Source organism: Ptychodera flava, chromosome 22, assembly GCF_041260155.1.
Source record: "Ptychodera flava strain L36383 chromosome 22, AS_Pfla_20210202, whole genome shotgun sequence".
NCBI classification, from domain to species: domain Eukaryota; kingdom Metazoa; phylum Hemichordata; class Enteropneusta; family Ptychoderidae; genus Ptychodera; species Ptychodera flava.
Genome location: NC_091949.1, coordinates 33,433,862 through 33,459,180, shown reverse-complemented (window position 1 = coordinate 33,459,180; position 25,319 = coordinate 33,433,862). Strand labels below are relative to the sequence as shown.

Below are 25,319 nucleotides of genomic sequence, written 5' to 3'. Positions count from 1 at the left end.
TTTGCCTCCCAATTTCAAAAATTCCAAAGAATTTAACTCCACTCCGGCTGGGTCAAATTTTCTGAAATTTCACATTATGTTTTTTAAATGCTATATAACACAACGACTATCAATTGGTTTTGTTTGGCAATAAAACTCATACATTTTTAATAAGAGGCATTTTATATAAGAGGCATTTTAATTTTGCTGATCATGATTTTAATCAATTATTAGAGTGTCAGTCTTTAAACCCCAACAATTTTAAAATGAGGATGGATAATGCCAAATAAAATAGTTGTTTTTTCTACATATACTCTCCTTTCAAGTGAAATATTACATTTCAGAAAATACTGTCTAGTTTTTGACTTAAATTAATTTTTATCATTAATACCAAAATTGAGGTTTTTTACCCCAAATATACACCATCTTAATCCTTTGAGTAAACTACTGCTATCATACTAAACTTTAGAGTCTCTGCTTTTTGAAAATATATGGTATGAGCGGGTTTCCTTGTCATCTTTGATGAGAAATATTGCTTTGAAAAAACTGTATTGGCAACATGCAGCTCCACCTTAATTCAAAACAAAACGACTTGCTACTCTGCCACTTCTTAAAGTAACATGGTCACGTTGGTTCTCTGGGATTTTGTCAGTGTCAGTGTCTGTGTCACTATCATATTCAGAACCAACACCATCATCATCACTCTCAATGACTCCATTGACAGAGGTTTCCAGAGTCACTGCTATCTGACTCTGACTCATCTGTGACATAAGTGTTACAATATCTTTCCCTGACAGTTTTCTTAAATTGAATGAAGGTTGTGCATGTATATGTGCGGTTATAATTTGAACTTTTTCAGCTTTCAATTTTTTTTGTTTTGGTAATTTATGTTTATCAAGGTATTTATTTAATTCTTTTACGTTTAAATTTTGAAGGTTCCCACTCAAGAGCAACTTTAACCAGTCATAGTCCTCGTATTTTTTATCCTCTCTTCTTTTCTGCTCCTTTTTTCTATGTTTCATTCTCATCAATTTACCCTTTCTAAATTTTTTAAATGTTCTACATAACTTTTTACAGTGCTTACATTACTATAAACTTTTTTGAAAATAAATTTATGGCCGTCTCATCTTCAAGTTGCTTTTCAGCGAATAGTTTTTTAATGTTGAAAATAAAAATATATGTATTACTGTCAAAAATATATGGTGAAAAATTTACAAAAGGGTTGATTTTCCAAAAATCCTGTATGTGCATCCAGAAGATCATGTGGCACTGCATCAATGCTATGGTGTCGGATTGTTGAAATATTGTGTACACAAGAAATTTGCTGTAGTCCAAGAAGTGATCTCAGTGTGTATGAGGCTAGGAGAAATGTGGATAGGCTTACACATTGTGTATTGATGGTAATACGTTTGTGTCCCATTCATTCTGATATGTATAATCAAAGATTTCAATGTGGCGGCTGGCAGAAAAGGCAAAACAACAAATTAACATGTATTGTTTCGTGTCATCTGATTACATTCGCATCATGACTATTTTAAAATTAAAGTTTGTTAAAAAAAATTAAAATATGAATGCTCTGTCAATTTTGAAAAATACTGCTGACAAAATGTGAACTTTGACTACATAGGGTAATCTGCATTTTAATATGAACATTGGATTGTGAATGGAATATGAGCAGAATAACATGTGAATTCATGTTTTGGATAAGGTGTTTTGTTCAAGGAATGTTCTAAAATATTCCTCAGCATTGTTGCTTTCAGTGGCAGCTACTTGGTTTTATGACAACCAATTAGAAAAAAGAGAAAATAAAAACAAGTTGGCTTTCACCAATTTTAATTCCTAATGTTTAAAACTTTCATCGTGAGTCTGCAAATATTCAGCATCATCAAATGAAAATATATGCTGAACGTGTGCATGTACATGTACATCTCACTTTCCAGAAATATCTCGATATCTGCAAATGATGTACCATTTAACTTCAAGATATATATCACTTTGCCAATTATCTGCTCCTCTGATTTTCTGTTCACCATTTCTACTGACACATTTGCTTGTCTTTGTGTGCATCATATGTATCAGTGAGACATAACGAAAAAAGTATTCATATTCAGTAATTAACTTTTCTTCAGAAATTTACAACCAGATATGTTTATTGCTACCCTTTCTAAAAGTGTGCCACTTGCAGTCCCTGCAAATCATTCTTTTTATAGTCACATAACCCTGAAATGATTTGTTACATCATCGATTAAATGTCCACTACAGTTCCTGCATTTTGTTAGACTGGATATGTCTATGATGTATAAGCATGCATGTATATATTAGGGGGGCCATGGAAAAAGACTAGAAAGATGAGGGGGGCCATAGATCTTTTCTATAATTTACTAGGGGGGGCATGGAAAAAATCACCCAGAAAATAGAAAATCCTCCATCCTCCCCCCGGAAGTAAATTCTGAATCGTCCCTAAGGTGCACATGTAAGTTCAGTAATTTTCTGGAGAGGGCGCCCGCTTGGACTTATCCGCTGAAGAAGTGACCAGTGACAGACTTTTAGGGCTGCCTTCTCAAATAACGGTTGGTGGGGGGGGGGGGTGTGGAGGAGCTGGAGGTATTGTGATTGAAATCTTATTTTTTTCAGAGCATCTAGAACATGCTAGAACATATGGTGACAGAGCTTTTAGCGTTTATGCACCTAAACTGTGGAATAGTATGCCGCCCGCGCTTCATGATTAAGAAACTCATTCTTTTTAAGAAGTCTCTTAAAACCGTTATTTTTCGTCAATGCTACTACTGACTTGGATTTAATATTTCCTGCATAATTTTTATTTCTATCAATTTTAGTGACATTTTTTAAAAATACTTTCTTTGCTGTTTTAGGGGGATCCTTTTTTTCTAGATTTTAAGCTTGCTTGTTTGTATCGATTGGTTTTAATTACACTCTTTTCTCTGAATTATTTTGTATTTTCTTCGAATTTTGTTTTTCTACCTGTAATTTTCTGTAATATACAGACCACTGATACAAGGTGTGTAGTGGTCTTTAAACAAAAACATTATTATTATTGTACTTGGGCCTCAGCCCAAGTACATTTGTTTTCATTCCGTGGGAAAAAACTCTGTAAGGTATAACCATTTCTGGCTGAGACCAGGGAGGGCAAAATGTCTTGGCTTCATCTTTCTTGGCATAATAAATGGCGTAATGATGTTAACTGAATGGAAGTGCTGCTCTCAGCCAGTCTTGAATAAGTGAGATGTGAATATTAATGCTTCTCTATCTGAGTTTTTGCCACAAAATCTTCTGAATATAATCAAAATGTGCATCGAAATGCAACAATTAATGCACCCTCCGTTTCCTAGGCGATGGCACGACCCTTGCTACACCCACTGGACGAGCCAAAGTGGGAGGGGTAATTTCAGTTTGGTCGAACAAGAGGGCTCGAGACCAGAATTTAACATTTAAACTTGAAACATGTTTAATCGCTGACAAGATGTGGACTAGTGTTAATCAAAGTAAAAGTGTGAAAGGAAAGGTTTTATATCCCGGACACAATGAAAAACATTACGACTGGAAACTGTACCCCCAGTTGAGAATAGTAATGCCCACAGCGATGGAGAACACTTATCCTTGAGCTGAGAAAACCAGACCATCATTTCGAAATAGAGCTGCAGATTCGAGAAGCTCGTTCAAAATAGCTAGATACACCCCATAAAGGGTGGTTTCGAGTTTTGAGGGCAAATTTCGCCTCCTTCATTTAGAAATCGTACGTTTGTTTTTCCAGGGGAACACATCATTTGACACAAAATGTGCATGTAAAGGGATCGCCAGTAAGCACGTGGTCAAATCTGGCATAAGAAACAATATGAAATGTTGGGTAAAGCCAGTCCAAAATAAACTGATTTGAACTTTTGTGTTTTGTAATTTATACCACTGCAGTAACATTACCTTTTTTGACAACATCACACAATGTAATACGTTTTGAAACTGAATACTCCGACGTATTCTGTGTCTCCTTTGCTAAAAATACGAGGTATGCCGATTACCATGTAAGGAGATGATGACGTCAAGACAGATTTGTAGTGCGTTTGGTCCTGGATGGTGCACGAAGTTTTGTCAAGGTATCTTGTGTATTTATTTTCTAAATGGGAAAGATTAGGGTCGATCTAAACGAAGGCCGAAGAATGTTATGATACTCTAAGCGAGCTGAACTCTAACGCGAATGGTTGGATAATTTGGAGGATGTTCTAGAATGATCTCGTCTCATTAAGATTATTTGGCGGTCAGTATTGAATTTCAACTGCGTCACAAGTTTGCGAAATGAGTATTCCGTCGAACGGTCAACGAACGATATTTTAGAAATCTGGAGACATGGCACATCGCAATTTTATTTTAGTATTTTATATTTTACAAAAGATTTAAGAAGCAATGATTTTGTCGAAAATTCTGAAAAAAATATAGGAAGATTTGACGCGAACACATTTTCACTTGGGGTCAACTAGCCCTGCGTACGATGCTGTGTGTTCCGCTACAGCTAATCGCCCCGCTCACCACAGCCCTGCAAAGACCCGTACGTAGGGTCGGTGACTTCAAATCCATTTTGGGACTTGACGTAAAAAGCCAAATTACTGCCGAAATTCAGCGTTCTTGGGCCCAAGTCGTATCCCAGCCTACCTCAGCTACTCGATCGCTTCCAAAAATGACAGTCTTTTATTCACTTCTCGTAAATAACCGTCGATGTCGGCAACTCTCTCGCTAGCCCTGCGTACGATGCTGTGTGTTAGCTGTAGCACACAATCTGATTAAAATCCAGCTGTAGTGATGTGCTCGGTATTTTCGCTCTTACAGTTGTGGTCGTTACTTCCTAGTAGGGTAGTGAGGCGAGGCTACGCGGAAGTAAACGACCACAACGGTAAGAGCGAAAATACCGAGCACATCACTACAGCTTGATTCTGAAAATGTTTGATAACCGGCTTTTAAAGAGCCAGTTTCTGTAACTTTTGTTAAGTTTCTTTCACCATGTTATTTTCATTTTTAATGCCCAATGCCTACCACAGTTTCTTGTTCTCCTTCAAATTAATAGTGTTCCTGTCAACCCAGCCTGTACACGTGTAGACTGCCAAAATTATTGGCCACAAGTGATTTCTGATATGGATTAAAATTAAAACATGAGCAACAGGTTGATGTTGTGTTTACAGCTAAATAATAGATGTTAGCCTAAAGCATGTTGTGAGGAGTAGAAAGTTTATTATATATAGCCAGGCTACATGAAATTCTTCAAACGTTCCTTACTTTCTAAAGAGTGCTTCATCAACACAGAAAGATGTCACACAAATCGATTTGTCAGGAATAAAAATATGAAATTGCTTCTCATTTTTTTTCTTTTCTCAGTTGACATGGGCTGACTTGAACCTCGCCGCTCTGAGATGGACTATATCATGAAATACCAGGCAGGCGTCTGTAATAGACAAATATCCTACACGGTGCGAGAGAGGGTGGTTGCATGATTATCTCGGCTGAAGATGCGACCAGAGACTTACTTCAAGTTCTAAGTTATTGCTACTGGCAACTTCCGTGGTCGCTTTCGCATGTGTACAGAAGCATTATTTTTAAATTAATGATGTTTATCACTTTAAGATATTTCCAGCATGCTGATAGTTTTTGCATTTGTGGTACATGTTGTCAAGATATTATGCACATGTCAATGTTTTCCTCCATGAGTTCCCTGTATTGATGGTCAGCTTAACCTTTCATTGAAGTGTGATTGCGTTGGCAAAAAATTGCGATCAGAGGAATTGATATCCGTGTTATCGACAATGGATTCGCCAAAAATATTGTGCCGTCAACAAAACTCTTCTTCATCCCTTCGACCGTGAATTCTGTACTGTGAAGAGTATTTGTACTGTAAAGCGTTATTGAAATGCACTTAAATTGTGGTTTTATTTCTCATGAATGTTAATCAGTCGATATAAAGAGGTAGCCTTGCTTCGACCTAGACAGTGGAGAACGTTTTGGTACTACTGGACAGGAAGTGACCAAATGTTAGGAAAGCCTGGAAATTACTGTTTTAATCTTGGCAGCACTCAATTCGAAAATGAAGATGCATGAACTGAGGGGTTCGATTACCGAAGAGTGTATTGTCATTCTTTGAACACCGCCTAACTAAAAATGGTTGACAACCGACTTTTAAAGGGCAAATACAAATGAATGATTTTTTTATTAGTTTTTCAATGTCTACTACAGTTTCTTGTTCTGCCTGAATAATTAGAGATTCATATAACTCTGCCTGTACACGTGTAGACTGCATTGTTATTGTTGACTAGTGAATTCTGATACTGACTAAAATTCAAACACAAACAATAACACTCTGTGCTGTGTTTACAAGCCAAATCGTAGATGTTATAACATGTTTTGGGGAGTAGAACAAGACTTGCAAAAGTAGTGAAAACTTTTTTTCAAAGATTACAGTTAAAAGCTATAGTAACCAAAGCTTGTTAGTGGGCTATGAAACATCTTTTCCAAACGTCTCTTACATTCCAAATTTTCTTATCAACACAGAAAACTGTCATAAGAAGAGCTCAGAATACAACACACTAGCACGTTTTGAAAATCCTGAATAACAAAAACAGTCTAATCAATAATACACTGCTTTCACTTCAAAAATCAACTCATCTTGGGGTTTAAACTTTCAATCACAACACGACATATTTATGATAATCCTCATCATGAAATTATCAAGTATCACAAAAAATATACGACTTTTAGTTAAGAAGTCCTATGGAGTCTCAAAGTGACTCGTACTGCGTCGAAAACTTTAGAGTGGTGGCGCCTCACAGCTCGGTCTTCGGCCTTGCCTCTATCCACTTTTTGATGTTCGGTTGTTCAAGCACGCGTTCTCGTAGTGCTGTAAGTTTCGGGAAGGCAGATAACGTGGCCGCTTCTTTCAGCTGGTCCACATGGTAGTCGGTGTGAGCTATGAATGCAAGGTCCGCCAAAGTCAACTGTAGGAAAACATATTTACAATTATCCGATTTGTGTGGAGTTCTATATACCGCTGATGAAAAAAAAATGCTGATGATTCTTTCTGGCCTTGACTTGTTGTAGCATTCTGTGCTGCTAGAGTCACTTTTCTGCAGCCAACTTGCCAACACAGTGTGCGACCGATAGAGTTGACTTTTCAGATCATCAGATTCAGATCCTCAGATTCAGATCCTCAGATCTCAGATCTCAGATCCTATAACTTCAGACGCAGATTCGAATTTAGAAGCCTTTTACAACACCCGTATAAACAGAATGATTACAATATTTAGAATAATAATTTAAATATGTGTACAAGGCAGGTATGAAAACAAAAAAAAGAGGTCTACATAAACGTTTTCGCTCAGCAAGTTTCAACGAACACGCATTTACAATTACAGATTAGCTAACTTGCTTCTTCCGACCCCTGAATTCCTGATTTAGCCCGGGGTCACCGGCCTCCAACATGGATTAGTTATATTCCCTCGCCACCAATATTACGAACGATGGTAAAATATGGACAGTCGATTGCCAGCATTTACATATGATCGTCGCGTCGCGGTCTTGATCGTTCGATCGCTGTTGGTGTCGGCATGATGCATTTGAACGTTGACTGATTGCCTACACACGTGATCACATAACCTGTCTTCGACTGATGACGTTCTGATTCTGAGATCGAAGTTTTAAGTTCAAGATTCAAGATAGAAATAAAATTATTTCTAGAGCCTTTTGAAATCTAAATTATATTTTATTTATCAGTATATTACATCAAACTTTGAAAGTTGTGAAATTTTAATTCCGAATCTGCGTCTGAAGTTATAGGATCTGAGATCTGAGATCTGAGGATCTGAATCTGAGGATCTGAGGATCTGAATCTTGCGATCTGAAAAGTCAACTCTACCGTGTGCGAACAAAAATCGACTTTAAGCAGGTAGGTTTGCATCTAATTTCGCCACTTAGAATTCGCCGATTTTACGACTGTGCCGAAGTTCCGGAATAGCTAGTCCAAATGCAGGTATCGTTTAATACTTTGCAAATCTAAAATGTGCAGTAGTGCTCATATGTAGTTCTTAAACTGTTGCAAATATGTGAGAATACAAAAACTAGTCCAATTTTAACATTATGTTCTTAACATTTATGCGTCTCCCTTTGAGATTTCCATCGGATTATAAATTCTAACAATACATGGGAACAACTTGATGACAGTCGCCACTGAAGGCTAACTACAAGACCAGAACAACACATTTTTATGAGTTTCACAGGGCGATTAAGGTAAACTATCGCTGGGATAATTGATACCGTGTGTAACTTTTGATATCTTCGAACAAAATTGTAAGGAAATTAAAAATAAACACTGCGAGTGCTGCATCTATGTCAGCATCGTTTTTAGCGATTTTTCGTGAGAACATTTTGCTGCAGTATTTAGAGGACAAAACTTCATAGCAAATCACATATAATTCTTAGTAATTCTTTTAAAATAAAATTTATCTCGTTGATGATGGAAAAGTGTCAACATCACAAAAAAACAGTAATAAAACGTCTAATATCGAGAAGCGTAAAGGTGCTGTATAAATTTGAGAGTCCTAACATATGTCCCTCGGCGCACTCTACAAAACAGAAATAATAAAACTATCGGACTCAAGCTCCAAAAGTCACTCACCGAATCTCCAACGAAGAAACCATCACCTCCATTGTTTGAGGTCAGCATTTTTTCCAGAGCAGAAAATATCGTTGGAATAGTCTTGGTCAAGCATTTCTCTTTTGCCTCTGCCTGAAAATAGCAACAGAAATACAGCTGAAGAACAATTTGCTGACCCAGATCTCGGGAAGATATCTGTTCAAGCAATTGGCTTTGAAAATCACTACCTTTTATCATTACATTGCTAAACATATTACAACCGCAAACATTTATAAATGCAAATTAAAAATGTGACATACCTTCTGCGCCTCGTCCTTGCCAAACAACATTTCAACAAGTCCTTTAGCAATATCTTGTAATGCATCAACTACCATGTCAACTTTGGCCTTGTCCAAGTTAGTCTTGCCGGCAAGTCCTGCATGGATACATATATATTTCAAAAACCGACGATAAACCATCATGAAATAGGAAGAAAAATATCTGAACCAAATTATTGATATTAAATAGTTATGGACAAATCTTTGTAAACACAGGTATAACAATTATTTCAAAGCTTTTTTAAGACACTATGCAACTCGAAAGTGAAAGACTAAAACTTTTGCTCAAAGCTTTCCTAAATTAAACTTTCAATCATTCTCTCACCAAATCAAGATTAAAGGTCAAGGGTCACCGTGCAAAGTTTGTTTCCAGAGAACCAAATTACACCTGTGGCCACTTGACTGTTGATTAAGCCCACTCGATGTAGACAGTAATTCTGTTTTTACGAAGGGAAAACCAGCTCTACCGAGGATTGTATTAGAGTTTATGATGGGCACCCTGTGTTCAAGATTAAGATAACAATCCAATGCATAACACTGGTTCATATACAACCGTCTTGTTCAGACAACTTCTATCTTCACAATAACCAAAGGCAAAAACTTGTCATTATAACTTACAGACTATCATCTGTAGATCGAATATGAATTTTCTTGTTTATTCTTCTTATCACAGTGTCTCTTTTATAGATTTAAAAAATCCAGTGCGGCTGATTTCAATTCTCCTAAATACACTGTCCGCATAAAACACACAAGTTTGTATGATGCTAATAGCAGTGATCCTATAAAAATGTGTTGCTTCATTGCAAACTAATATCGAGTATGATAGTTTAATGTGTGTAATTGATATCTTGTGTCTCAATCTTGAACTGTGGATGTCAACCATTAGATCTCATTTACAACCCTTGGCAGCGACGGTTTTGTCGTTAACAAAATTTTTGATTGCATATGCTTCATCAATAATTAAGTGGCTACGGGTTTACCTAACATTTACCGATATTTGAAATTCAAAGTGGCCGCCATCCCTGTGTTAACTCTATGGGGTAATATAAAATTCTCGATTTTCGAAAAAATAAGGCGAGGAATGGGCCCCCACAAGTTGTAGATCAGCAAAGAATTGAAGAAAAATATGAGAGTCCGCGTATCTGTAACTTCAATTTGGTGGTGGAACGTATGTTAAACTGTTTATGCAGTACAACTTTCGATATGATACATACACACAGTGCAACTATTTCAGCATATGGAGAATTGACCATGGAAACTGCCGAGATACCAAAAAAGCGCCACCAAAACCATAAAAATATCCACGCACATGAACAAAGTTTGCATCATTCTCATCCTTATTGTACTGAAATATTCAGTCGTGAATGGGTACCCCGCCGTGAGTTTGTACAAGTACCAACACACAACTGAATAGTTCAGTCTATTTATGCTGTTTTTGACTTGTATACAATCACTCAATTAATTTTCGTTTACAAAGCTTTTTAGTCAGAATAACTTACCAAATTCATTGGCTAAATATCGAGCTATTGCTTTAGACTCTGAGATGACTTCGCCATCAACTTCTAAGACCGGCATCTGTCCAAATGGATACTCTGTATGAACACAGTAATAGAAGATATTGAAAGTAACGACACATTCCGTATTCTCGTGTATGTAGAGAACGCATATATACATCAACTAGCCAATCAAAACTTCGAACTTTACATAGACGTAACATCATTCAGATTAACTGCAAAATGGTCTCTAAGTTAACAGAAGGAGAGGAATAAACTTCAAAAGCGCAACATAGCGATGATATCAGAAATAATCCTCATACCTCCAAGGTACCAACCGTTACATGCGCTTTGCTCTGTCCAGTTGACTTTGCTCGAGAGGAAGTGTACCCCTTGAAATTAGTAATTTATTTTTAAGTGGAGAAAAATGTTACCTCTTTTTTTCGCCTGACCATTTTTCCCGCCGGAAATGCATGCACTTTGACCTAATTTTTTTACGCAAGCCTGTTCGCACTGACACGCAGTTGAATGCAATAGCAATTTTGTCTCCTGAAGAAAGTTCCCGGATCATAAACATCTGCGGTTAGAGTTAGGGTCAGGGTAAGTTGTCCAATTTCTCGTGTATTCACGCGGATGCCTCTACATTATCCCAGAACATTAATCCTAACGCGAACGCTAGCCACAGATTTTCTTGAAGCTATGAAAGGTGTAATGTTGGTGTAAATGAGAGGGTTGAAACTTTAAGACTATGCTCTGAACTGAAATGCAAATTTATCTGTAACTGAAAACTTAACACATGTGTTAGCGAACTTTACACTGGGTGTTGCAACGTCCCAAAGAAAAAGATTTTAAAAAATGACGGATAGGCCTATATACTAACACGGAGCTGATAAGCTCAGGGCTCGAAAATTCTCGCCGCCCGACGCCCGGGACAAGTGAATTTTGAGTCCGGGCAAGTGAAAACAACATTCTCCAGCCCGACGGACAAGTGAATTTCAATGAGGCCACTGTACGTACGCGTACGCGCTGTGACTCTCTAGTTCTTTGAGTGTACCGCTTTAGATATTGCCGGCCAATAAAATAGCTCTGTTCTACTTGGTTACACAATAGCAAAATATTGACGTCTTTTCAGCTCTTATGTTTTTTTTCTTTCATGAAATCATGTCACGATGCCTCCTCAATAGAAAACTACAGCTTACAATAAAATGTTGTAAGGTGTTGAAACAATTTACCCTCCTTCCTACAAAGTTGCAATGTATTGAAACACTTTACTCTCCTTTCTACAAAGTTACAAATTCCCTGGTACGTGAAGCAAACATTGTTGCTGTTTGATTCTGCAATCTCGGTCCCTCAGTCCCTCATAGACGGACCGTGCTACAATACATCATGGAGGCATGATGACATGACACTGAGGCTTGGCTTTGCCTGTGAGTCCCGCGTACCGGTCGTCCTTTTTGGTCCAAGTTTTATCTACTTTGCTTGAATCAAAATTTAGCCTGTAATTACTCATTTTGATAGTAAAAACCATTATTTCAAAGGAAACTTTCACAAACAGAGTCAGAATACAAGGGAAACCAAAGGGAGAAAAATTTGAGGTTTTCTGAAAGGTCAAATCTGGGTCATCTTATGTGATGTCATGATGAAGACCCCTTAAGTACACAATTATGGTTCAAAAGAAACCACCTAGGGAGGTCCAATAGGTACAATCTTATGATAAAAGGTAATTTCTTGGTGCTTTCCAATTTAATGGCATTTAGCTTGACTGTCAGTTTTAAATTAAATTTTATTAACAGTTATGGCAAAGGGAAATTGTCAACAGTAGTTGCAGTAAGCATATCCATTTCAAATCATCATATTAATATTTCTGCAGAGTCCTCCAGTTTAATGATGTAATAGTGAACATCACTAGACATTTCTTGATGATATCAAAATATCAAATGAAAATGTTCCTGGGCTACAATGTTATCATTATCATTAAAACTATTATTACTCTTTAAAACATTGGGAAATGAATTGAACAATATCAGTGTGTCTTGTTTTAAAGGATACTTATGCTGAAGATGCTATTGAGCCTGCTTGATCACAACTATGACACAACACCACAATACTTGTATCTACACTGTCACTATGCTACCGAATGCTTTCTTCTGCATGTAAAATTTGTATTTGTGTGGCTAACAAAATTTACATCATGACTTAAAGAGTGCATAAATGTGCCACATAAGGTAGTAGAGCTTGTAGTGTATATGTATGATAAGTTGTCATACTGTGAACACTAACTCAATGCTGCAGAAGTATTCTGCGGTAATATACACTTCACATTGCTACCTGATTTTTAGAATTGCCACGTAATTATTTCTTGTGGCAAAAGTTTACCATCAGAAATGAAAAAGTATTTCGATCCCTTCAATGTCATAAAAAACACAGATAATTAATGTAATAAAAACTAAACAAATATTTCTTTAATGTAAAAACTATCATGAACAACATACAAAACATCTTGATTTGTAAAATTAGGAACTCCTGAATGCCGAGAAAGCTGTTGCTACACTTGAGATCATAAACTGTTTAAAAGTTGCTCAAAGTGGCTACAAGATTTTTTATTTGGCTAATGATTTGGCTAATCATTTTGGTGACTTAGGGGAACCTGCAGTTTATGCACATACCATGTGGTAGCAGTAAACTAAATGATACTGAAAGTTTCATGTGGGCACAATTTGACACAACACCGCTGGCCCATTATATACTTACCCTTAGTGCACCTACCTGACTTGCCTATTGAAACCAGGTACCAGGTCATGATGACACACAATGACAATGTACGGTGTTGTTTTATTGAAATGCATTACATGTCCCCAAAAATTTAATTGGTCCCCCATTAAGACCTACTATGGGTCACTGTGTCCCCATGCTAGCAAAAGCTGGCTGAAACACTGTGTATGTTTACGTTACATAAGATATTATTTTTGATACACAGAATAAGGACACAAATTCAGTAAGTTACAGCTACTGTTTCTTTACAATGACATAATAAAACCATACATATTACTCTTAAAATCATCTGAAATTCAGGGCAAGTGATTTTTTCTTCCGGACAAGTGAAATTGAAAATTCACTTGCCCTATGCAAGTGAGTTTTAAAAAAAAATTTCGAGCCCTGAAGCTTAGTAAAATCTCAAAGATAAAAATCCCTGTACATAATTCATGGGGAAATAGACTGAAATACTCGCACGATTTCTGTAATGTATGTGCATCAATACCTCAGTATGTCATATTTGTACAGCTACTAATGCAGTCCTAAAAGTGGCCCTCTTTCTTATTTGGCGATAAATATAATGTGTGCCACTGCCATATAATGAGTGCTACCTCCAAGATACTGCTACCACCATACACAGCGTACACGGAATGTTCTGATTACTGTGCGAGATATGAAACATGTGATTCCACGGGACATGTTTTTAATCTTTGACCCTTTCTCCGAGAGCAGATTTGCAGAACGTATGACCTGTATCCCGAGACCAAGACCTTCCACTATATAAAGGAAGGATTATAATCTTAACTGATTACTTACTTTCGGACGAGGACTCTTTTTCACTTTGCCATTGCTCTCGGTCGAAACGTATATCTTCGTATTCCACACCGGCCGCTGCGAAAACTAGCCGACTTGGCTCGGCAAGACCACGGTTTTTGAAGTATTTGAGCTTGTATGTAGGCATACTATAATGTATAAGGCAAAACAAGTAGCAGTGTGAGTCTAGTCTGTGTCAGTTACAGCCTTGTACCATTTGCACTGAGCTACACAACGTCCTATCAGCGAGCAAAGGTTGTCAATAAGACCCGAGACGACCTCAGGCCCCAAGTCAGGCTGACCTAAATTTTCATCAATACTGCGCATGTCAGCTCAGTAATTTTCTGGAGAGGGCGCCCGCTCAGTCATGAGCTTGGACAGATCCGCTGAAGATAAGTCTCCTCAATGTAGACCATAAGATTCTTGCAAAAGTAATTGCTAATAGGGTGCGGAAGGTAATTGACAAAATATGTAGCCCAGATCAATGTGGATACATCCCCGGGATACATCCCCGGGCGGGAGATAGGTGATAATATTGTCTTTACTAGAGATATTATTAAATACGCTAATTTTACTAATAAACCTCTTATTGTCATAAGTCTTGACCAAACAAAAGCTTTTGACAGGTTAAACAGAGACTTCCTTTTTCAAGTCCTTGACAAATTCAACTTTGGCACTGACTTTATCAAGTGGATAAAAATTCTTTATAATAATACTGCAGGTAAAATTAAGTGTAATGGCTTTCTTTCTCGCAGTATTCAACTTCAGAAGGGTGTGAGACAAGGGTGCCCCTTATCACCGTTAATGTATATCATGGCAGCAGAAGTGCTGGCCGAAAATATTCGTAAAGATGACAGCATATCAGGATTCATACTACCAGACAAACAAGAGGAAAAAATTAAGAGTTTTGCAGATGATACGACTCTTTACTTGAGAAATTTGAAAAGCATTACTCAGTCATTGAAAATGTTCAACAAATACGAAAAAGCAACAGGTGCAAAGCTGAACAAAAAGAAATCCAAAGGTTTATGGGCTGGGAGTTTTAAAAACCGCACTGATTCAGTGGAAGGGATCGATTTTTCAAACAAGGTTTTACAGATCTTGGGAGTTGGGTTTGGAAACAGTATCACATCTAGAGAAAACTGGAAAACAGTGATGGAAAAATTTACGCATTGCCTTAAGATATGGAATACTAGAAATCTGTCGTTTAAAGGCAGAGCAATAGTAGCTAATATGCTGGCTGCATCAAAATTATGGTACCTGGCATCATTTGATCACGTACCTAAGGAAATTATTAATGATGCAAATAGTAAATTATGGAAATTTATTTGGAGAGGTAAACGAGAAGTTATAAAAAGGGGTATTTTCATTCAAAGATATGATGACTGTGGCAAAAAAGTTGTCGACATTGAAGAAAAAATTAATGCACTCCAATTAAAGTGGTTTATGAAACTATTTGAGAAAAATCCAGATAAGGGGACCCCTAAATGGGCCAGCTTATCAAAATATTTCATAGCGAGTTATGACAATAAAGTTAATAGTGATTATCACTACCTCCATCTCAATTTCAAAGTCAACAACAAACGAACCCCAATTGTGTATGGGGATATGTTAAATACCTGGAAGTCACTTAGACTTACAAGAGTGAATCTGCCAACATCAAAACAGAATCTTCTTAGAGAAGTTCTGTGGTATAACGACAATATTAAGAATGAAAGAAGTGTCCTATTTTATGACAAATGGTCAAAGAGTGGAATTTTAAGGCTTAGGGACATCTGGAATGATGACAGAAAGGACTGGCTTCAACAATGGGAAATAATTGCAAAAATTAGAGGAGGTACAAATAGACATGTGCAAGAGGAAATCAAAACAGAGTATGAAACACTCCTATTCCAGATTCCTGGAAACAAATCATTTCTTCAAACATCCAAAATGAAGAAAACTATGATATCTTAGACTTAGAGAATTATGGTCTGACAAAAAGTGAGGTCAAAACCAAGTCACTTTATTGGAAATTAGTTGATAAGAAATGGCATGCAGTGAGAGGTCAGATTGGTCAAAAATGGGCTGAGAATCTAAGTCTTACTGACAGTTACAAAGCTACTCTATTCAGCCGTCTTAATTCAACAGAAATTGTCAGCAATTCAAATGATTTAAATTGGAAGATTTTCCATCGAGGCCTAGTCACAGGAAGCTTGGCCAAAACTTTCAATTTAAGTGATGGGAAATGCCATATTTGTTGCCAAGAAGAAACACTGGAACACATCTTATTTGAGTGTAAATATGTTAAAGAAATCTGGCAGAAATGTATTTCTTTCTTTGTCAGAAACCACAACTTTGATAATAATATCAATATCAAAAGATTAGCAATTGCAGGAATCGAAAATGATAATAATGCAACATCTGACATTATTTACTGTATTACTTCCTTTGTAAAATATACGGTTTGGAATATTCGAAATTCGGTTACTCTTGATGGGATTAAAGTTTCCCTTCAATCCTATGTCATGCAATTGAAATGTCATCTCTCCTCATGGATGAATACATTGTATTTCATTTATAAGATGATGAACAAAACTGAGGATTTTATCACAAAGTTTTCAAGCCTTGTAAGACTGGAAGGAGAAGAATGCATCCTGAATGCATTCATATGATGATCTTCACACAAGACGCATTGTAATTTTAACGCATTCACAGTTATGTAGATTTGTTTTATTTGTGACTATGTTGAAATAAATTTATCTTTTTCAAAAAAAAAAAAAAGATCCGCTGAAGAAGCGACAAGAGACAGACTTCTAAGGCAGCGTTCACAAATAGCGGGGGGGGGTGGGGGGGCTTGAAGTATTGTGATTGAAATCTTATTTCTTTTTCAGTTCCCCCTCAGTACCCTCAAAAATATCAAGTGCCCCTGTCTGTATGATCAAAATTTTTCAAGTACCCCCCACCAATTATCATATAACCACATATGTATTAGGGATGCACGCAAAGAAAAAAATAAACATGTATTGGGCAGTTCTGCTCGCAGATGTTCGACGCTACCTATTATTAGCAGTTTGTAGAACAATATTGCTAAGGCAAGTTCTTAAATTGGTTCATTTTTTAAAAGCAGCAGTGAACTTTTTGGATTTATCAGTCTAAGCTGACTTGAGTTAATCCAACTCTGGCCAACTTGAAGTCAGTGGTACCAGCTGAAGAGCTAGTCTCGCATGCCAGACCTAGTCTGGTTCCCTGACCCATTTCCCCGGTAGAGGGCGTGGGGAAATATAGGGTCAGGTACCGGGTAGCCATCTTGAACAGAATTTTGTTCAAGATGGCGGAGGTTAGTCACCTGACAGAACATGCTACAACAAATATGGCTGCTACCATGAAAACGCCGGTCAAAATTCGACTGGATCAGAATTATGTTCGAACACTGGTATCCGAACCAAAAACATTGGCACACGAGACGGGAAACATAAACTGAAATGATTAATCCAGAAGTACGGGGAAATAGAGGTGATTGAAGGCTGGCTGTGATATCGCAGCAGTACTTGTGGCGTGTATCGAACGCGCTAGGGTCATTGAGGTCATCGCGGACTGTGGCGTGACCCAATGACCAGAGCACGTTCGATACACGCCACAAGTACTGCTGCGATATCACAGCTAATTGAAAGCAAACTTTGTTGGAACTGTGAACGACGATTGATTTCGATGGATAGAATGGTGTCCGAATTTCATGAAAAATGCCAGGCATCATGTCGACGTTCTGAAAGTATCAAGAGGTGTGCTAAATCATAGTGGCTAAATCATGGAGGTAAAAAGTCTTTCTTTCTACCTCCACGGCTTTGTGGTACAAACAAGAAGTTGGTGTCAAGTGAGCCTGAAAGTGCAAAACCCAAGAAACATGAGAAAAAGTTACAAGTGTTACTTTCATCCAATCACAGCTTGTTTTATTTTAACCCAATAGCGTCCATGTTTACAATAGCCGGTACCTGACCCTATATTTCCCCACGCCCTCTACCGGGGAAATGGGTCAGGGAACCAGACTAATGCCAGACCTCGAAACCTGCGTGCGGCGCGAGCGGCGAAGCCGCGAGCAGCGAGTAACCGCAGGTTACGAGGTCTGGCTAGAACCGACGTGCTATATATACTGTCCAATAGAATGCTTCGAAAATCGGCTGGATGAAAGAGTACATCTGTTGTTTATTCATGAATGTAGGTGGAGCGTCTAAAAATAGCCTTTTGAATTTGACTGAATGATTGTGTCATTCATCCAGAAATGTTTCATTCGAAGTAAACTGCCTTACGTTGACCTCAGACAGTACGGCTTCATGAAATCACGGTTACGCTATCCCCAGTAACCATGATGGAAAAAAATCTGCAAAAATGATCTATGCCGTCGAAGAAAGTGGTGATGGACAGCCTGAATCCGAAGCAGGAGGTAGCCATGACAGATTATCTGGACGGAGACGACGTTTCCGTGGATTTGCCGACAAGATATGGCCAATCTCTAATTTTAAGATTGCTCCGGCCTTGCTTCAATCACCAATGCTTGCGATTGCATTTTGTTGATCGTCGACATCCTCTATGGAGTTTGCTTTTTCGTTTTGCACCGTTCAAACGAAGCTCAGATTTTGGCCCCATTCAACTGCCGATGAGCTGGTGGTAAATGGCCTCACAAATAAATTCTCGCCGTAGATTTTCGCTTGAGTGTTTTTTCGGCACAGATATGTGAAACGTGGTGGACAAGTACAGTGAAAATGCGTTATGGCCGTCTGTACGCGGTGGTCCAAAGTTATACTTTTATTAGCATAGGAAAGACAGCCCACTTTTGACGTCATCACATTCCTGAGCAGTTGGTTCTTGCCAGACCTCGTAACCTGCGGTTACTCGCTGCTCGCGGCTTCGCCGCTCGCGTCGCATGCAGGTTCGAGGTCTGGCATGCGAGACTACTGAAGAGCATACAAAATGACAATCATGAGAGCGTATGCAAATTGTGAATTCCTGGCTTCATTTTGCCAAATCGTGAAAAACTGAGTACAGTGAGCTACCGAAAAACTATTTTTTTCTCAAAAGTACAATACATGTATGACTTAAATGGTACTTACAAATGTTTTGCAAAACTGACAATACTGGAGGTTAAAATATTAAATATTCCATCAATGAACGTTTTAATCTCAGAAATTTTCAGTGTAATAGCAAATTTGGTAAAAAAATAAATGATTCCCTTTAATCACACATTATTTCATTTAAATTAGATTCTTTACTGTTCAAAGTTTTCAATGTATGAACGTGAAATGAATGGTTTTGTGTATTAATTTTAAGTGATTTTCGAGGAAAAACTGTGACTTTTCATTGTTCATTTGTAGAAAATCAAGCATTATGACCAATCTTTTTCTGTAATATTTGATTATTCTCATATGCAAGAATTCAAAAATTTCTGGTTACCGTTACGTCTCCTAGTCTTCCATGTGCATGTTGCTTTCTGGCCTGATCTTGTGTACAAGTACTGGTATGTTTGAGCGCCCTATGACCCAAACTCTTCTTCAACTACATCAGAGTCAGAGGTATCACTGTCACTGCCGGTATGCAGTGGCAGTGAGACTGCCCGTAGGCAGAGCAGTAGCTGTATTAACTTTGTACATTTTTCTTCAGTTTATACATCTGCGTTCTTGTTCTACTGCCTTCAGTATGTTGAGATATTCAGTATTCAGCTTGCCAACACAGCCTATGTACGTGTACCGTGCATTTTTGTCATTTACAAATAAATGACTTTCAGTCTGTACTCTAATGCAATTATCACCAATGTTTAGATAAACAGGCTTTGTTGACAAACTGAATATTGTTGTTTCAGCATGCTGTCGAGACACACCAAGAAACTGTATCTGATACATTGCGTATAAATTTTAAATTATCAATAGTTGCAGCTTCTTCCCCGTTACAAGGCCAACTTGTTGTGTTTAAGAAAATTTATGCATTCATACATTTTTAGATTTTTGCAGATTAAAGTCATAAAATGCGACAAAACGGTTCTAGATTTTGTTTAATTATTACTAACATTAGAACCTTTTGATGACATCAAAATGTTGGGAACCAAAGTTTTTTTAGATCCCACTATAGGTAGAGCACAACTTTCAAGTCCCTCGACTACCCCCAGAATTTTCGAATCCCCTGAATTACGCCAGCAACCACCACCCCCACCACCACCACCACCACCACCACTTTTTGTGAACGCAGCCTAAGTTACTGCTATTAGTGGCTTCTAAATAGTTTTCTCATTAGTGCCTGCCAGATAACCATTGTTTTTAAATGAAGGTTGTTTAAACAGGATTGGAACTAATTTGGGATAATTGGATTTTCATATTTTGTAAATTTCTCAGAAATGTTAGATGCGATACAGCTGAATGTTGCAATATCGCAAATTAATCATAAAAACAGGTGTGTAATATTAAAAGAAACAAAGCAGATGAGATAAAATTTGTAGATTAAATCGACATTATTTTTACCATCCAATTATCCCAAATTCGTTCCAGTCGTGTTTGTATCACTTTGGGACAATAGCAACGAAGGATATGTCTGATAATCTGTACATTTGCCAGATATTTTGTCGAGACATCATGCACCTGTCGACGTTTTACCGCTTTAATTTGAGGGAGCGTCCGCTTCACATATGTTCTGCTCGATAACTGGTAAATGCTTTGACCAGCTTTTTCGTATTCTTCCCTATACCAATTATGGTAATGACTATCTCTCGGAATTTTTGGCCAATCTTGATGGACCAAGCATGCAACTTGCGTACATTGGTTTACAAAGTTCTGTCACCTGGACGCACAATTGCTTGTATAAGTCGTCCAATTAAAGCCAGGAAGCCTTACCACACGAAAGAGTTAGTCTTGTCTTGTCCCAACAGCGTTATTTCTCTGCGTATACTGGATTATCTCCATCGTTCCATGGCTATATTGCCACTGAATCACAATTTTGGAAACCATGTTACAATATTTGTGTTTGTCCTTCTAATGTGGGGAATTTATTGAATATTACCTTTCTAACAATCTTTAACAACCGGCTTTTAAAGAGCCATAGCTGTAACGTTTTGATAATATTTTTTTCACCATGTTATTTTCATTTTTAATGCCCAATACCTACTACAGTTTCTTGTTCTACTTCAAATAAAGTGTTCCTGTCAACCTAGCTTATACACGTGTAGACTGCCAAAATTATTGGTCACAAGTGATTTCTTGTATGAAGTAAAATTAAAACATGAGCAACAGTTTGATGTTGTGTTTACAGCTAAATAGTAGATGTTAAAGCATGTTGTGGGGAGCAGAAAGTTCATTACATATAGCCAAGCTACATGAAATTCTTCAAACGTTCCTTTCTTTCTAAAGTTTCCTTCATCAACACAGAAATTTAAGCTGTCACACAATGGTCTTTCCTGAAAATAACGGATAGCATAAACAGTCTTATCAACAGCGCACTGCTTTCACTACAATAAACAGCTTATCTTGGGGGTTTTAACTTCAATCACAAAATGACATATCATGAAAATCCTCATGAAAATTAGAAAGTCTTATTAAAATGCACTACTTTGAGTAAACAAGTCACGTGGAGTTTCAACAGTGACTCGTACTGCGGCGACAGCTTCACAGTGGTGGCGCCTCACCACTCGGTCTTCGGCCTTGCCTCTATCCACTTTTTAATGTTTGGTTGTTCACTCACGCGCTCCCTCAGTGCTGTAAGTTTCGGGAAGGAAGCCAACGTGCCTTTTAGCTGGTCAACATGGTGGTCAGTGTGAGCTATGAACGCAAGGTCCGCCAAAGTCAGCTGTAGATAAACACAGTATTACAGTATTATAACCTATCATCTTGTGGAGCCCTCTCGAGCTGGCCTTGATGATGACGACGTTATAGCATAATGTGTTGAAAGGGTCAGTTTTTCGCTGCCAACTTGCCTAATCGCTATATGAGACCAAAATACTTTCCCGGGTAGTTCTGCATCGAATTTTGCCAAATTTCAGACAAGAAACTTTACGACAGTACCAAGATCTCTTGTCCAAACGTAGGTGACCTCTGCTTTCAAAGTTAAAGGATTTTAAATGTTCACTAGTGGTGCTAATATGTCTTTCTGTAACTTTATAGGCTGAACACAAAGCTAGTCCAACATTTTCACTATGTGCTTTAACATCTGTGCATCTTCACTTGAGATTTCCATCGGCTTTTAATTTCAAAACAAGAACGACTTTAAAAAGTTAACTTAGGTTCTGAACAAATTGATGACAGCTGCCACCGAAGCCTAACTACAAGAGCAGAATTACATATTTTTATCGGTTTCCATGGGGGCATTACGCTGAACTATCGTTGGAATAATGTATGCCCTGGATTAACGTGTTACTTTTGATGTTTTTTAAACAAAATTGTGAAGACATTAAACGATAACCACAGCAAATGCTACAGCAATAATTACCATACATTACTATGTCAGCAAGGTAAAAATTCTCATTGCAGAACTTTCTGTGCTAACACTTTAAATTCTCAAATATACATGTTTTAGCGATGTTTTCGTTTGAACACTTTGCTGCCGTATTTAAAAGACAAAGTTAGAGAAAATCACATATTATTTTATTTAATACTTTAAAAGGAAGGACCAAAATATAAAGATGATGGGAAAGGGTGGACACCACACGAAATAGTGCTAGAAAGTCTAATATCGAGAACGGAAATAAGAAAACTATCGGAATGGCAAGTATCAATTCACTCACCGAATCTCCAACGAAGAAACCAGCACCGCTATTGTTCGACGTCAGCATTTTTTCAAGGGCAGAAAATACCGTTGGAAAAGTCTTGGTCAAGTATTTCTCCTTTGCATCTGCCTGCAAGTAGCAACAGAAATACAGCTGAACGACCATTTGTTGACCCAGATATTGGAAAGATCTCGGTTACGTTCCAGCTATCGGCCATGGAAGTCACTACTTTCAATCATTTACATACTTGCTTAACATTATATCAATGTAAATGAACATTTAAATGAGACAAACATGCCTCACCTCGTCCTCGGCATACCACATTTCGATAAGACCTTTATTAATATCTTCTAATGCATCAACTACCCTGTCAACTTTGGCCTTGTCCAAGTTATTCTTGCCTGCAAGCTCTGCATGGATGCATAAATATTTATAACAACGACGACGATAAACAATTATAAATATTGAAGAAAAGCATCAGAACCACATGTTTGATATTAGACAGTGAAGGATTCGCCTAAATTTTGTAAATAGGTGACTCGAGGAAGCTATTATAATTGTGTCGAAGTTGTATGCGCGTCGAAGATGAAAGGCTTAAGGTGTGCTCAAACTTTCCTAAATTAGACCTTCCAACCATTCTCTCATCAAATCAAGAAAAAAATCAGGGGTCACCTCGCAAAAATTGATTACTAAGGGAAGAAATTACCGGAATTTTACTGATATTTGAAATTCAAAGTGGCCGCCATTTCTGTTCTAACTTAGGGATTTTCGAAATACTAAGAGAGTGATTTTTTTTAATTCTACTTTAATGTGGTGGTGATACGTATGTTATTGTATATCCAATACAGCTGAAAATGGTACAGACTCATAATTCTTCTATTTCAGCATACGTAGTTAGTCACCATGGAAACTGCCGAAATGCCAAGAAAACACAACAAAATTCATATAAATATTCCCACACGTTCAGATTATTGCATTATTCTTTTCATCACGACTGATGAAAGATTCAGTCGTGTAAGGGTACCCTACCGTAGGGCACTAGTTGTCGGCTGAAATACCAACAGGTAACTGAATTGTGTAGTCCTCGGAGGGACCGTGTTTAGTCCATCTGTCCCTTTGGTGACCTACATGCAAACAAATAAAAATATAGCTTCTGATCAATTATTTTTTCCTCTTCAGAGCTTTTTCGTCAGAATAACTTACCAAACTCATTGGCTAAATATCGAGCTATTGCTTGAGACTGGGCAATGACTTGACTATCAACTTCCAAGACCGGCATCTGTCCGAACGGATACTCTGTGTATGAACACAGTGGGAGGGAATATTGAAAGTGATGAAAAATTCCGCATTACATGTGTGGGGAGAACCGCGGTGTACATCAAGTCAACAATTAAAACTTCGAACTTTACACGAGCGTAACATCATCGCAGATTACAGCGGCCACTAATTGTAATCGAAGGAGAGGGGTGAACTTGAAACAGCGCCACATGGCGATGATATAAGAAATAATCCTCATACCTCCAAGGTACCACTGTTACATGCACTTTGCTCTGTCCAGTTGACTTTGCTCGAGAGGAAATGTCCCCCTTGTAATTTGTAACATAACTTTTTAAGTGAAGTAAAATGTTAGCTATTTTAGCGTCTGATTTTGTCGCCAGCCGCAAAAGCATGCACTTTGACTTAAAGTTTTGACGCTAGCTCTCTGCGAATGTTCCTACTGATACGAAGCTCTACGCAAATAGCATTTCTGTCGCCTAAAGAAAGTTCCCAAATCAGAGTTTCCTGGCCCAGGGGCATCTGGGGTTATGGTCAGGGTTAGGGTTAGCTGTCCAAGTAATCGTGTGTTCACGTGGATGCCTTTACACGATCCCGCAACGCTAATCCTAACCGAAAGGCTTACCGTAGCCACGGATTTCCTTGAAAACTTTCATAGAACTTTCTTCAGTGAACAGAGTAGTATTGCACTGAACATGTATGTTTGTCCTTTCAGTCTTCCACGAGTACAAATTTGTAAATGGGAGCGATTTTCGACTCGGTGAAATTTTGGCATGGTGTCTGTAATGTCCGTGAGTCAATAACTCAACGTGTCATTGTACAGCTAAATTTGAAGCTTTACATTAACGTCTGCGGCTAATGTAGTCCTTTTTCATTCCCCTCCTGATTTTGATATAAGTGTCTGTGTACCACTGCCCATAGGATGTTACCTCCAAGACACCGCCATTAACCTGACCAACATACAATGTACTCTGAATGCTTCTTGATGCTGTTCTACTTCTCCGGGTATGGCCTCTCCCCCCCCCCCCCGGACCAAGACCCTACCTATAACTAACTGAATAACTTACTTCCGGACGCGAACGCGGGCTCTTTTTCGCTTTGCCATCATTCTGGGGGGAAATGTATATCTTCGTATTCCACACCGACCGCTGCGAACATTAGCCGGCTTGGCTCGGTACGACCACGGTTTGCGAAGTATTTGAGCTTATATATAGGCATAGCTATAATGTATGAGGCAAATGGGTAGCGGCGTAAGCCTAACCTGTGTCAGTTACAGTCTCGTACATTGTGTAGCTACACCATAGGGAATTGCACAGAAGTCCGTC

The 25,319-nt window shown here is 38.0% G+C and overlaps 1 protein-coding gene and 1 long non-coding RNA gene across 3 annotated transcripts; both read right to left on the bottom strand.

The window, feature by feature from the left end:
- Nucleotides 1-5,194: 5,194 nt before the first annotated feature.
- LOC139123250 (glutathione S-transferase-like) lies at nt 5,195-24,991 on the bottom strand. Of its 2 annotated transcripts, XM_070689380.1 has the most exons (5): nt 14,004-14,318; nt 10,440-10,532; nt 8,923-9,038; nt 8,645-8,755; nt 5,195-6,968 (listed from the first exon to the last, which is right to left on the bottom strand). In XM_070689380.1, the coding sequence occupies exons 1-5, from the start codon at nt 14,146-14,148 to the stop codon at nt 6,798-6,800; spliced, it is 636 nt and encodes a 211-aa protein (XP_070545481.1). In that variant the 5' UTR covers nt 14,149-14,318; the 3' UTR covers nt 5,195-6,797. The 2 variants fall into 2 exon arrangements, with proteins under 2 accessions (XP_070545481.1, XP_070545482.1); XM_070689381.1 differs by lacking the exons at nt 10,440-10,532; nt 14,004-14,318 and adding an exon at nt 23,923-24,991.
- Nucleotides 20,940-23,914, bottom strand: LOC139123252 (uncharacterized). Its single transcript, XR_011549623.1, has 3 exons — nt 23,749-23,914; nt 22,738-22,848; nt 20,940-21,803 (listed from the first exon to the last, which is right to left on the bottom strand). It is a non-coding gene; the product is annotated as an uncharacterized lncRNA (long non-coding RNA).
- Nucleotides 24,992-25,319: the final 328 nt, after the last annotated feature.

Bases quoted from the DNA above. Each gene is read 5' to 3' on its own strand.
- LOC139123250 (XM_070689380.1), bottom strand. From the start codon at position 14,148: ATGCCTACATACAAGCTCAAATACTTCAAAAACCGTGGTCTTGCCGAG. The intron at 9,039-10,439 runs GTAAGTTATTCT...GTATCCATGCAG, and splicing joins ATATTTAGCCAATGAATTTG to GACTTGCCGGCAAGACTAAC. The intron at 6,969-8,644 runs GTGAGTGACTTT...GTTTTCCTACAG, and splicing joins GTTTCTTCGTTGGAGATTCG to TTGACTTTGGCGGACCTTGC.